General features: G+C 34.8%; 1 protein-coding gene across 1 annotated transcript in view; it reads right to left on the bottom strand.

The window, feature by feature from the left end:
• The window catches only part of PSAT1 (phosphoserine aminotransferase 1), a 40,304-nt gene that overhangs the window by 20,826 nt on the left and 5,190 nt on the right, over positions 1-14,288 (bottom strand). The window contains exons 2-6 of the mRNA XM_072605041.1: positions 13,100-13,160; positions 12,873-12,942; positions 11,726-11,931; positions 10,623-10,795; positions 7,830-7,999 (exon numbers count right to left, since the gene is read on the bottom strand). Coding sequence (XP_072461142.1) covers positions 7,830-7,999; positions 10,623-10,795; positions 11,726-11,931; positions 12,873-12,942; positions 13,100-13,160 — 680 coding nt within the window. The remainder of the gene's footprint in view (positions 1-7,829; positions 8,000-10,622; positions 10,796-11,725; positions 11,932-12,872; positions 12,943-13,099; positions 13,161-14,288) is intronic.

Raw genomic sequence — 14,288 nt, 5'->3', positions numbered from 1 at the left:
AGGGCTACATAAACAATATTAGGGACATATACATGTACATATTTTGGAGTCAAAGAAGGACAAAAGTCTTATAATAGAGTCCAAAAATTTCTGTCTTACAATCTGACCCCAAATCTCCCTAATACCATTTCAACAACTTAGGGGTCCTCTTAGCTTAATTAAGTGGAAAGAACCTGGGATATAGAGTAGAAAGCCTGGGTGTGAGTGTCAGTTTCACAACTTGCCAGCTATTAAACCTTACACAAATCATTTAAGGCCTTGATTTCCTTATCACTAAAACCAGGAATAATAATGTTGGCCTTACCTATATCAGAAAATTATTGTAAAAATCTAATGAGATGAGTATTATAAAAAGCTTAAGAGATAATTATTATTAGCTTCAAGGTTCATTATTTTCTTTTTACACATATTATGTTATCAACCTTAAAAACCTCATTTGCAAATCAATTGCCCTAAACTGCTCAATTTCATTTTTAACAAGGTTAGCAAGTAGGCCTGGAAATGCCTGGGGCCTTTGGTTTGACTTGTTTCATCCTCCTACTACTCAACGTAGAATTTATTTTTCATAATTATTTAAAAATCACAATACCAACTAAAAGAATCACATTTTCATATACTGTACAGTAATAATAATTAAAAATAATGACAACACATTACACATATATGCAATACTTAGTGTCATTCTGCCACCTTATTAAGTTCTTCACAAATAATCCTTTGAGCTTGGGGAATTTCTCCATGAGTGCTTTGATGACCATGTTAATTCAGCAGCTCTTCCAACCAAACAAATTTAGAGCGTTGTGACTTGGTTACACAGCAACAGCTGAGAATTATTGTGCTCAGCACATTCCTAGGAAGTATGGTTATAGTGCTGGTACCTTTGAAACTAACACTTCATTGCCCCTGTTTCACCTTAAGATTTTTGTCCTGTGTTTTCACATAGAAATCTATAGGAGATAATCACAAATTATCTCTGAATAGAATCTGATTTAATGGTCTTTCCCTGAAATGGCCTCCTTCCCATCTTGGTTGAGATGGCAGAAAAGCTGCCCTGCAGAAGGTAAGTTGGGGATGGAGTCAAGATAGTGGAGAAAAGGCAGGGACTTGCCTACATTCTTTCAAATTCCTCTCCAAAAAACTTTAAATAATGCCTCAAAACAATCTGAATCAGCTGCTACAGTGTCTGTTTCTGGGACTTTCAGCCCACAGACAGTAAGGGGGTCAGACAACTGGTTAGAAGGAAATTACAGGAGTCTCTTTGCTGTCACTGGATGAAAGATGCTGTTCTATTATTCATACTCAAATCCAGGTCACAGTCTTGAGTGGCATTCCCACGGTAAAAAAGAGCCAAAGCTTGTGGCCACAGGGGAGCAGGGACTCTGGTCACAGTTCTGGGCAGAAAAGAATGCTTGTGGTTACTCACAGGTCAGAAGAGTAGCAAATACAACTCTCCTTAGATCACACCACCTTGAAAGAACTAAAAGCTATATTATAGACTCCCCAGAACTAGCTCTGAAAACATCTTTGTAAAAAAGCAAAGTTTGGGACAGTAGTCTCTTTATCCTGGGAGCAGAAACCAACTGTAATATAAAGTCAAAAGTAAAAAAAAAAGTAAGCTAGAAACGAGCAAACAACAACAAAAACAAAATCCTGACCATGAAAAGTTACCGTGGTGACAGGGAAACTCAAAACACAAACTCAGAAGACAACAAAGTCAAAATTGCTATATCCAAAACCTCAAATAAGAATGCGAATTGGTCTTAGGCCCAAAAAGAATTCCTGGAAGAGCTCAAAAAGGATTTTAAAATTCAAATAAGAGAGGGAGAAGAAAAACTGGGAAAAGAATTGAGAGTGATACAAGAAAATCATGAAAAAAGTCAACAGCTTGCTAAAGAAAGCACAAAAAACACTAAAGAAAATTCTATCTTAAAAAACAGAATAGTAAAAAAAAATGGAATAGCAAAAGAGGCAACAAAAATCTAATGAAAAGATCTCTTTAAAAAGCAGAGTTGTCCAAATGGAAAAGGAAGAACAAAAGCTCAGTGAAGAAAATAATTATTTAAAAATTAAAATTGGGCAAGTGGAAGCTAATGACTCCATGAGACATCAAGAAGCAATAAAACAAAATAAACAAAATGAAAAAATGGAACAAAATGTAAAATATTTCATTGGAAAAACAACTGACCTGGAAAACAGATTCAGGAGATTTAATTTAAGAATTATTGAACTACCATGATTAAAAAACAAAAAAAGAGCCCAGACATCATCTTTCAAGAAATTATCAAGGAAAACTGCCCTAATATTCTAGTACAGGAGGGCAAACTAGAAATTGAAAGAATCCACTGTTCACCTTCTGAAAGAGATCTCAAAATGAAAACTCATAGCCAGAAATATCATATCCAAATTCCAGAGCTCAAGGAGAAGATATTGCAAGCAGCCAGAAAGAAATATTCAAATATCATTGCTATTTTTATTAAATTGGCTCAGCCTACCCCTGAACAATCAATATCTCTCCACTTGCTTAGATTTATCTTTATTTCTGTGAAAAATGTTGTATAATTGTGTTCATATAATCTTTGGATGTGTCTCAGTAGGCAGATTCTATATGGGACCAATTCTCATCTGAGCTATTTCTTTGTAGAGTAATTATGTTATAAATCTGGAGTGGAAATTTTGAAAAACTTCCATTATACTCACCAATTTCCCAAGTTAAAACAATCATATACCCTCCACCTGATTTCTTAGGAAACCTAAGTTTTCTTAGGGTATGTGGATTTAAGACAGAGTTGGTCTCTGCCTAGAACTGAGTACTAATGGATAAAATAATACCAGAATGAGGCCCTTTATTCTAATCCAGAGCCCAGACATATTGAATGAAAATCTCTTCATTTCTCATGGCTACCAATCAACTATTTAAGGCCATTTATTCACTGTAACATTAATATATATAAAGATTCAAAGTCTCCTCACATTCTGTGTTGACTACCAAAAAAGCAACTAACCAAAGGCATCATCTTTCAAAATAGTGGATTTTCAAGGGCTACATTATTTCATGTGACCATACTGAATGTCCTCTAATTTTTCAGGTTTATAATAGCAACTCTTATCTCAAAATGATTAAGGAATAATACTCATTTCCCCCTTAGGCCTTGACTATTCATTGATTCACTCTCTAAAAGTGAATAATTTAACTTTTAACTTCTAAATGTGAGTAACTTTTAATCTTATAAATATGGATAATTAAAATATTTCAGATACCCTTCTAGACATTTCAGGTGAATTATAGTAAAAAATTCAATTAACCAGAATATAATTTTCCTATATTCCACTTTTAGAAGGAGAAAACAAACAAACAAGAAACAACTTTCACAGAATGTCCACAGAAATTGGTATATATTCAATCCAAACACTAACATAAGAAAGTTATCACTAATGATAAAAAAAAGCCCCCAATTCAAATAGTTGTTGTATTTGATGGCCCCAATTGACAAATATCTAATTATGTCCACTATGCTACGTTCTCTAACACAGGAAAGTATATGCAAACATTTTAGAAACATTTTCAATAGGCATATGCAGATTAAAAAAAAAAAAAACAACCTAAAACATTCCAAAACCCAAATGTTTCAAGGTTATATTGTACTTATCCCAGCTGTTTTATATCATTGAAACACTGAAGAAATCTTCCAGAAATGCTGATTGGATTGTAAACTCAACCAAGAAAACAAATTACTTTTTAAAAATGAATTTAGAAAGACAGCCTGGCTTAGTGGATAGAGAATTAACCTCCTAGCCAGGAAGATGTAGCTGTCCAGAATAAAATTTTAAAAACAGAATTAGAAAACTTAGCCTAGGCTAGGGCTACATAAAATAGCTGTTTAATAATCTGATAGGCTCAGATTTTTAAAGTTCATGTACAAAGAGATGATTGAGGCCCAAAGGCAAGAATGAGTACTACTAGCACAGGTCTTTAAGAATATCAAAAAGCAAGATCTTAAACTGAGAATACAGAAAAAGGAGGTCAGAATAACTAAAAAAAAAAGTTTTCTTAGTAAAAAGGATAAAGAAGAGATAGTGTTTGGTAAATATGAAATAACAGCAATAACATATGAGAGAATACAAACTACATAATCTTTGCTATTTTTTATTTATCTTTTCTATAAAGCAAAATGATCTTAAGACTGAGAAGTATAGAACAAACATGATTAAGGGAAAACTGAAATCCCAAAATAGATTAGGTGACAATAGCAGCTCTGCTTACTTCCTACGGAACCTCTCTCCCTTCTCTGTATCTGTTTCCCAATTAGTAAAATAAAAAGATTAGGCTAGACCAGGGATTCTTAACCTGGAGGCAATAAATTTGGTTTTTGTTGTTTTTTTAATATATTGATAACTGTACTCCAATATAATTGATTTTTCTAGTATTTTATGTATTTAAAAACATTAGTTTGAGAAGGGCTCCATTGACTTTGCCAACTGCCAAAGGGTACAAAAAAGGTTCCTGGACTAAATGACCTCTAAGCTTCCCTCTGGGTGTAAATTCTCTGGCAGTTGCTTTAGAGGAGTTCCTATCTCTAGGCCCAAATGAAGGTGTTAAATGAAAGATTCGTAAATGTTAAGCTAAGCCCACAATTTTCGAAGATTGCAAAGAATAAGAAAGGTTTGAAAAAAATTGTCTATGTCTGATCTCCTACTTTTCAGAAAAAGGTAGATCCTGGATAGTACAGAATAGTGAAATGTTTTGTGGTCACTTAAAAAGTAAGCATTGCTAGCTATGAGTCAAAATGGGCCCAATCAAAAGAAGCCATTGCAAACTAATCAAATTTCCCTTATCAATAGGATTTCAGTGGGCCAATCCATCCGAAGCATGCAATGTAGATACAGATCACCTGAATGCCAATGATACATGTAATAAAGTTTCCTTGTCAGGTTCAACACTTTTTTTACCCATAATTAAGACAAAAAACAGGTTGACCGAAGTTACTGATATAGAATTATGGGGTATAATCGGTATACTTTAGGATGGAATCATGCTCCCTAAATACTGATAGAGTAGGATAAATCTAATAAGATAAAAATAAAGTCTTTTATTTAAGTTGAATAAATAAAATGCACAAGTAAAGATTAGAGAATTCCTGGCTTAAGAGCAGTTCATAATGAAAATACTTAAGAGTTTTATTTGGCTGTAGGCTCAATGAGTCTGCAAGATGTCGTGGCTGTCAAAAATGCTAATATGTCTTGGGTTTTCTTTAAGAGAAGTATAATGTCCAGAAAAATGGAAGGAGTCCTACTATATTCTGTGTTAGCAAGATGACATATAGAGTAGGGTACCTATTTCTGAAAACCAAAATGACTGGAATTCAGCCAGAAGGGAATAAACCGGATATAAAAACTGTTACATTAGAAGTAAAAGTAGAGACCAAAGATTTGGGACTCAGATAAAAGGAAATTTAAGGGGCCAAGCCAGTTTTCTTTGACTATCTCAAGGGCTATCATATCAAAAAGAATTAAACACTCTATAAAGCTCAAAGAAGGCAAAAACTAGTATTAATGGCAAGAAAATTATACGTAGATGGATTTAGGTCAATACAAGAAAAAAACTTTTTAATAAATAGAGTAGTGTACAAAAATGGAAACAATTTAAAAGGAGACTACACAATTGTGGGTCAGAGATGAACTCTTCCAACAGCAACTACACTGGGCTTTTGGTAGTAGAAGTAGAAATGAAATAGATATCCAACAGCTGAGGAATGGATAAAAAAGATAGAGTAGATGAATACAGTGAAATAGTGTGGATACATAGATATATGTACATATATTATGTACTCTCTATGTACATTTACAAATACATTTATATTAAATTAACTACAAGAAACTATGGAAATGATGAATACAAAGAAATGGGAAAATTTCCATGAACTGTTGCACTATGAGGTAAGCTGAACCAGGGACAATATCAACAGAAAAACAAATAAATGTAATGATTATAACAACAGAAATGGAAATAGCAATCAAAACTGAATGCTGTGAAATTATAATGACTAAGCCTGGCCACCAAATATGTACGTGTGTCTCTATCTCTATCTATACCTATGTCTAATCATCTATAGATAGGCTTATCTACATGAAGGTACATTCTTGCTTTCTTTGGAGAGATAAGGGAGATAGGTAGGGAATACTATATATAATATCAAACTCTTTCAAGATATTGCAGAAAAGGTTTTCTTTTTCTATTCTGTGCTATAAAAGATGACTCACTGTGAAAGGGGAGGAAAGAAGGGTTCATTGGGTAAACTAATTTTATAAGAATGTTTCATGCTGGGAAGTTTTAGAACAAAGCAGAGTCACTGGTTTCAGAAAAACCAAAGCTCCTCCTGCTAAGAGATTTTGAAGGATCTTTCCTTTTTTCTATCTGCCTCTCCTTTGCCACTCTATATGGTCATTTGGTTTTAACAGAAAAATCCCATAGAGATGATCTTCCCAAAGATGGCATCATCCTGCTTCCACTTTCTTCCAAGTTCAATGTCCCTACTCAAGGGTAGAGGGAGATTCTAGTCACTGCTTTTAGTCAACGCTCTGGCTTAAACCTGTCCTGAATGACCTCTCTTCCAAACTACTTTGTATTTAACTATTTTCCATTCATTCTCTTTTTTATTTATTCTGCATATATCTACATATACAGTTGCTATTGCCTTTATTAAAATGAAAACCCATTATGAGTAGGAATACAAAGCCATTGTATTTATATCACCAGCATCTAATATAGAGCCTGGAACATAGTAGGTGTTTAGGATTGATTATGCAATGTCTACAACAGAATCCTTTAAAACAAGAAATCTGCCCTGAGGAACTTTCTTCTCACTGCCTCTTCATTTCTCTGAGAGTCTACATTGCTTTTATCCATTTTATTAATAAATGAATATGTCTCAGAATGAAAGGATAAATCCAGCTATCTACACACTAAGGACCTAAATCTTTCTTTTCCTCTCTTCTACCAGGCCTTCTAGAGTCTTGTGGGTAGTTAATAAATCCTGAGTGCTGGGAGATTTCCATAAGGAGAAACCCTTGAGCACAAAGTTGAAAAGCTGAAAAACTGCTACTGAATGGTGCCACTGTGTGAGCTCTCATTCAGATAGTTTGACACTTAGATGAAGAGTCCCCTGCAGATTTAGCTAAAAAAAAGTAAAATCAGATTCTACAGTTTTACTCCACAGAGCTGCCAGCTTTCAGCAATTCAGGGTGGGGTGAAGAGAAGGAAGGGGCAGGAAGGCTCAGACTTTTCAAGTCCTTCACAAAAATGAAATGGTTAATAGAGCAGGTGGAGAGGGCAGAAAAAAATGAGAAACAAAAGAACTTTACATGATAATTTTGTTGTATATTTGAAAGGAGTAGCATGTTGTACATAAGCAGATTTGTAGTTTCACTGCAAATATTGTACTATATTAAGGAAATGCTTGTTTTCTTCCATAAATATCTACTAATGTAATTTTTAAAAGGGAAGAGAACAAAAAGATTATTTTACATGCAAGTCACAGCAATGAGGCCCTGGACAACTCTTAGGTTAATAATGAATGCTGGCCAGTGGTAAATAAAGAATCAATAGGAGAGCCAAGAAAGGGAGAAGGAGAAGGAATGAGGTAGGAGTCATTCATAAAAGGATCTAGGGCTATTAGGTCATTAGCTAATAGAAATATTTCCCTCCTTAAAAAAAAAAGGCATTTCCATGTTTGTTTTTAAAAATCCTGTCCTCAAAGTCCCTTTTCTTAAATACAAAGTCAAAATCCTGTCCTCAAAGTCCCCTTTCTTAAATACAAAGTCAAAATAGTTACCTGAAGCATGGAGGAGTGTTATACAGGGAGCTGTTCCCGGCTTGGACTTTGTAGTCTAACACAGATGGGCATTCTTTCAATGCAAATCCCAGTAAGTCCTCCCGTACTATCACCACGGTGACCCCTGCAGAGCCAATATTCTTCTGAGCACCAGCAAAAATCACTCCAAACTTAAAAAAGAAGACAGAAGGCAGTTTTAAGAGGTCATCCAATGGAAGAGCTGGATGGAATCTCAGAGGCCATTTAATCCAACACATCATTTTACCGATAGGAATGCAAGACCCTGGGAAAGTCATACAGCAAGGAAGTGTCTGAAGCAGGATTTGGATCTAGGTCTTCTCATTCCAAGTCAGGTAAACCTAGGTGGCCTCGCCTCATTCAATCGTGATTTAAAAAGTCATGTAAAATTCTGAACCCCCTTTTCATTGATATGTGTTTGTTTCCAAACTACATCTACAAATGACATAAGACAGATATAAAGCAAATTTCAGAGGCCTATGTGCTTTGTTTTCAATAGATCAATAGTGGCCATACAAGTGAACTCAGATTAATTATACGTATTTATCAATATATATAAAAATATAAAATATATATATTTTCATTCTAGAGTCAGATCCAGGACCAAAAATCTGACATCAAAGACCAACTAGTCCAATGCCCTCATATTTTACAGATGAGAAAACTGAGATATAGAGACTAACCAATTTGTCCAAGGTTACAAAGGTAGTGTCAAAGGCAGAATCTGAACCCAGGTCATCTGATTTTACATCAAACACCCCTTCCAAAATACCACTTTCCCTTTGATGTTTTTTTTGACAGCACTTTGTCTAGATTTAGATTCTTCTTTTGCTTTATTTGCCATATTTTATCAACTATTACATTTACTTGTATATATATTTTCCTTCTATCCAACTGTGTGTTCCTGGAGAGGGGACAACATATTGGTTTTTTTTAACCAATCACCCTTAATGGGCACTAACTAAGCATTTGTTGAATTCAATCAGATATAGGTTCAGATAAAGACTTTTTTAACATGAGGCAATTATATTAACATATTCCATATATATTACATATCCCTGCTCTTCATCTTCTTTGCCTCAAAGCAATAAAATAATAAAATGGTCTTGTTATCTATTGTTCCTGGTAAACAAAATAAAGTGCAATAGGGTTCATGGCCATTGTGTTCAGAAGAGGCCAAGCCACCTTTATCTTCCCTTTCCGGAGGGCCACCCTCATATGTGTAGTATATTACCTTGACTTCACATCCAGCAGAAATCAGAGATAAGTAAAGATGAAATCAAAGCCAAACACAGCACAAAAGACTACACCTGCAGAGAGTAATACTATATTCCCAGATGAGATGTCTTCAAAAAAAAAAACAAAACTGATCTTCCTTATTTTCCATGAAAGCGCAAGCTATGCATCTACCCAGCTGTGGATGGAATGTAAGCCTCCTTCTAAGTTTCTACCCCAATTCCTCACCATGTCCACTGCTTTCAGCCATGCTTTGGCTAATGCAGTGTCCAAAAGAGTGGCCTTGCTATGAATGCTATAAAACATTTACAAAAATAGAAATGTCTTTTTAGTTCAACTGAAAATATTAAGAATTTGCTATTATTACTAGCAATATTAATACTAGTAATATTAATTACTATTTTCTCCAGTCTAAAACCCTTCACAGACTCTATTGCATAAAAAAAGTGGGAAGAACAAACAAAAGCTAATGGGGAAATGGAATATGGATGAAAACAAACTTAACTCTTATCTAGTTAAAGTCATTCATTGCCTCCTCATCCCCTGGAAGTTATGACAACTGGAGTTACTCACCATTTAAGGATAATGTCCTTTTTTAAATTCAGGGTTAAGGAATGGATGACAGAGAGAAACCTTTTCAATCCTTGAAAGGAGAGATCCATGAAATAAGAATTGAATGACCATAATTCTGGAATGCTAACGCAAAACTATATTTTAACACATTATAATCTTCACTTCTTCAAGATTCCTATAAATGTCACCTCAAATCATCTCAGGGTAGACATATCTAAAGGTATATGGGAACTATGCTAGTTTGGGACATCTCCTTCTCAAGGCTACAAATGATGAGATTACAGAATAGCATTAAATTAAATAAAATTGTTTCTAGCATATTTGTGCCAAAACGCAGGGTATAGTTTGTTTTTTTTTTTTTAATTTGACAATATGTAGGTGTACAAAAGCACAAGATAAGCAGAATCATCTAGGGGTCAAGTTCACACCTTTTTCTCAAAGTGCCATAAAGAGGCTTCATCCCTTTGGATAATGTTCTAATATTCTCCCTGTGCTCTTTCCTCCTGCTCAACAAATACATGGCTAAGGTATATAGGCCGATATGTTTTTTTATCACCCCCTTACAGAAAAATGGCATGTTTTGTATCCCTTCAGAAAACTGGAAAGAGTACTGGCTCCATGCAACCAGGATGTTTAAGGATGGGAAAAACTGGCTTAAGTCAGAAACAGGATGGTTGAAGCTAACATGCCAATCAGTATTGGATTGGTCATGAATAGGTGAGTGACTGACCCCTGAACTTTCACAGTCTGGGAGAGATAGGAAGACTTGGGAAAGAAAGAAGGAAAGAAAGAAACAACCAAAGAAACAAACAGAAACAAAGAAAAACTAAAGAAGAAAGGGGAAAAAAAGAAGAGATGAAAAAGAGAGAGGAAGGAAGGAAGGGAAAGAAAAAGAGGAAGTAGAAAAAAAAGAGAAAACAATTACAACACTGGGTTTCCCTAAAATGATATTTTTGTGTACTGTACCTTAGAGACATCCACTGGCTTGGATAAGAAGTTGGAGGACATGTCACAGACTAGGACTGCTCCTTTGACATCAGGAACAAAATCAAACTCCACACCATGGACAGTCTCATTTGCACAGTAATACACATATGATGCATCAGGGTTGAGATTCCACATGCTTGGATCAGGAATCTCTAGCATTTAAAAAAAAACAGATTCAAGATGGGGTCCCATTTTTATGTTACTTAATCATGATTTTTTTTTTGCCTTTTTGGTGGGGAACAGACCCACAAATCCTTCAGCACAGTAAGTGTAATTATGCCAACCTACCTCCCACACCATTTGAGGGGAGTCATGACTCAGTCAGTCAATGAGCATTTTTAGGTGCTTCCTATGAGCCAGGCACTGAGCTAATCCTTTCCAAAGTACACTTCACCTATCATATGGTAAAGAGGCAAATTTACAAAAGAGATACAAAGAAAGGAAAAATAGTCCCTGTCTTCAAGGAGCTTATATTCCAATGGAGAAGACAGTGTTAATAAACAGGTATACAGAAAGGGCAAAACTGGTATGACTCTTGTATTCATAGCAAGCCCCAGCTCATTTTAGGCTTTAGCATTCCTGTCATTCCTATATAGCTGTTCCAGTCTTTTGCAATCATCCTAATTATCTTCTTTCCACTGGTTTATTAAGACAGCTAGTTTCTTCATTTTTCTTCACTGAAATCATTTATATTTATGTAATCAAAACTTTATTATAAAACATTCCATACACAAATTATACTATACTGATATTTTAGAATAATTTCCACCCTAAATAATCATCATCATCATCATCCTAAAGAATACTTTGCTCCCATCTTTCATAGGATAGAATAATTCTCAAAAAGCAGATGCTGTCTTTCAACTATATTTAGGACATTTTAAAAGGTTCACTGTACAATCAGAATTTAATGAAAATGTAACTGATATAAAAAATAAATAAATAAATAAATGAAAGAAAATGTAACTGATAATGGAGAGAAAGAATTAAAAAACCCACCTAAAACATGAAAGAGCCACTGGCCAGAAGCAACTTGTTATATAAAGAGTTTTTCTGCATTGAACTCAACCCCATTCACTTACTTGTATAAGTCTCAAGTTTGGGATGAACGACATTAACAGTAGCAAACTTTTTCGCCTCTTCAGCTGCCTTGGCAGACCAAGCTCCAGTCACTACATAATCAGCATGCCTTCCTTCTTTGAGTCCAATCAAGTTTAAGGGGACGGCACTAAACTGGCCAGTTCCACCTCCTTGCACAAAAATCACCTTGTAGTTGTCAGGAATATTTCTATATCAAAGCAGAGGTAATATTTTATACAAAGCAACATGGGACTGGAGATTCTTATTGATGCACCTCTAGAGTGTTTATGTGTGATGCATGAAGTTTCAAATTTTGAGAGAATGAGTTCTACTACCTTTCCATGACTTTAAATAGCTGTGAGACACTGAGTCCCTTCCCCTCCCTTGCCTCCTTGGTAAAATGAGGGAGCTAAGATAGAGGATTTCTAAAGTTCCATCTTGCTTATCCTATCTCACCCATCTCACACTAAAGAGAATAAAACCTGTACTATAAAATCACCTATTATATGAACAATTCAGTTATACTCTGGATCTCATTGGGTGTCTCCTGTACATACACATCAAGCAAATCTCTCTTTAACATCCTCTATTGAACAGAGAAAAACAGAGATTTTTACATAAAATATTGCAACACTGCTCTTTACCTTGGCAGGTTAAAAATATACCAGAAAATCAATGACTGCATGTACACATATTATTATCTCTTTTCAAACAGTCTATTGAAGGCCAAAAAACCTCCACGGCATCAGAAATCTTTAGAACACCAAAAACAGTGGCAGACCAGCATTTTATAAGTGATTAAGCTGTGAATGATCTTTTTCACTATCAAATCACTTTTAAACCATATTACTTTTTATAACATTACTCTAGATTTTAGGAAAGTTTAATTATTAAGTATTAATAAATATTAAGTGATTATTTTACTAATTCATGAAAATTCTACTAACATCTGAAAATAAACAAAATACTGTTCAACCTCAGTTCTTTCCATTGCAAAGAGTTCCAACTCCTATCCTTCATAAAAAGAAATAAGACATTAAAACTACCCCAAAAACCCTACAAGATTGAGAACAGAAAAAAAATCACAAAGTATGTGTAATATTAAATAAACAATATTAACATAATTCAGTGTTTAAGAATAAAACTTACAGCAACTCCCGCACCAGATTCTCTGTTGTGTTTACAATTTTAGCAAAATCAGATGATCTATGGCTCATTTCTGTGGGAAACAGGAAAAAGGAGAAGAAATTTTGATAAATGCACACAAATGAAAGATTCCAGCTACTACACATCTTTAAGTATGGAAAAAACAAGATTGTTTCTGGTTATATGCAAGTTTCAAACCTGAAAAGTCTCACAAAATACAGGAATCTTACCAAGAACACTAATTCCAAGTCCTCTGTAGTCTAACAACTCTTTCTGTGCTTCTAACAATACCTAAAGGAAAAAAGAAAATTACTTCATAATAGTATTTGTATCTACCCATGTCTAAATCAAGTGACAAAGACCCAAAGACCCACATGTAGAAGCAGACACACAAAATATTAACAAATCTGGTTCAGATAAAGAATTTAGCTCACAAAGGGTTATATCTAAACAGTGTATATGTGGTGGGAAGGGAAGGGAATGCCTGAGGTGGGTATTTTTTTTTTTTTTTAGGATTTTGGAATTTTCTTTTTTTTTTATGAGTTTATTTGATTTTAGTTTTCAACATTCACTTCCATAAGTTTTAAATTTTTGCTTCCCTCCCCAAGGCGGCATGCAATCTGATATAGGTTCTACACATATATTCCTATTAAACACATTTTCCCATTAGTCAGTCATGTTGCATAGAAGATAACAAATGAGAGAAACCATGCAAAAAAAAACCCAAAACCAAAAGAAAATAGTCTGCTTCAACCTGAATTCTGACTCCGTAGTCCTTTGGATATGGATGGCATTTTCCATCATGAGTCCTTTGAATTGTTTCAGGTACTTGCATTGCTGAGAAGGGTTGTCTATCAAAATCAGTCATTCTACACTGTGGTTGCTACTGTGTGAAATGATCTCCTGGTTCTGCTCACTTCACTCAGCATGAGTTCATCTAAGTCTTTCCAGGTTTTTCTGACATCGGTCTGTTCATCATTTCTTATGGCATAATAGTATTCCATTACATTCACATACCACGACTTATTCAGCCATTCTCCAACTGATGGGCATCCCCTCGATTTCTAGTTCTTGGCCACCACAAAAAGAGGTGCTTTAAATACGTTTGTACATATGGGTCCTGAGATGGGTATTTTTAATCAAGGAATAACAGGATATAGAAAGATAAGGCCAGAAGTATGCTGGTAAATATTTGACAATTAGCTCTCAAAAAATGTTCATTTTAAAATTGAACCTGCATTATTAACATTTTCTCCATTGCTTTATGTCTGCACAATCCATCAAGCCCTTTTCTATAGCATTTGCTGATTTCTGCCTTGTAAATGGGCAGCTAGGTACCACAGTAGATAGAGTACCAGGCCTGAAGTCAGGAACACTCATCTTCATGAGTTCAAATCTGGCCTCAGACACTTGCTAGTT

This window comes from Notamacropus eugenii, chromosome 1 (genome assembly GCF_028372415.1).
Source record: "Notamacropus eugenii isolate mMacEug1 chromosome 1, mMacEug1.pri_v2, whole genome shotgun sequence".
Lineage (NCBI taxonomy): Eukaryota > Metazoa > Chordata > Mammalia > Diprotodontia > Macropodidae > Notamacropus > Notamacropus eugenii.
This window is presented reverse-complemented; position numbering and strand designations above follow the sequence as displayed.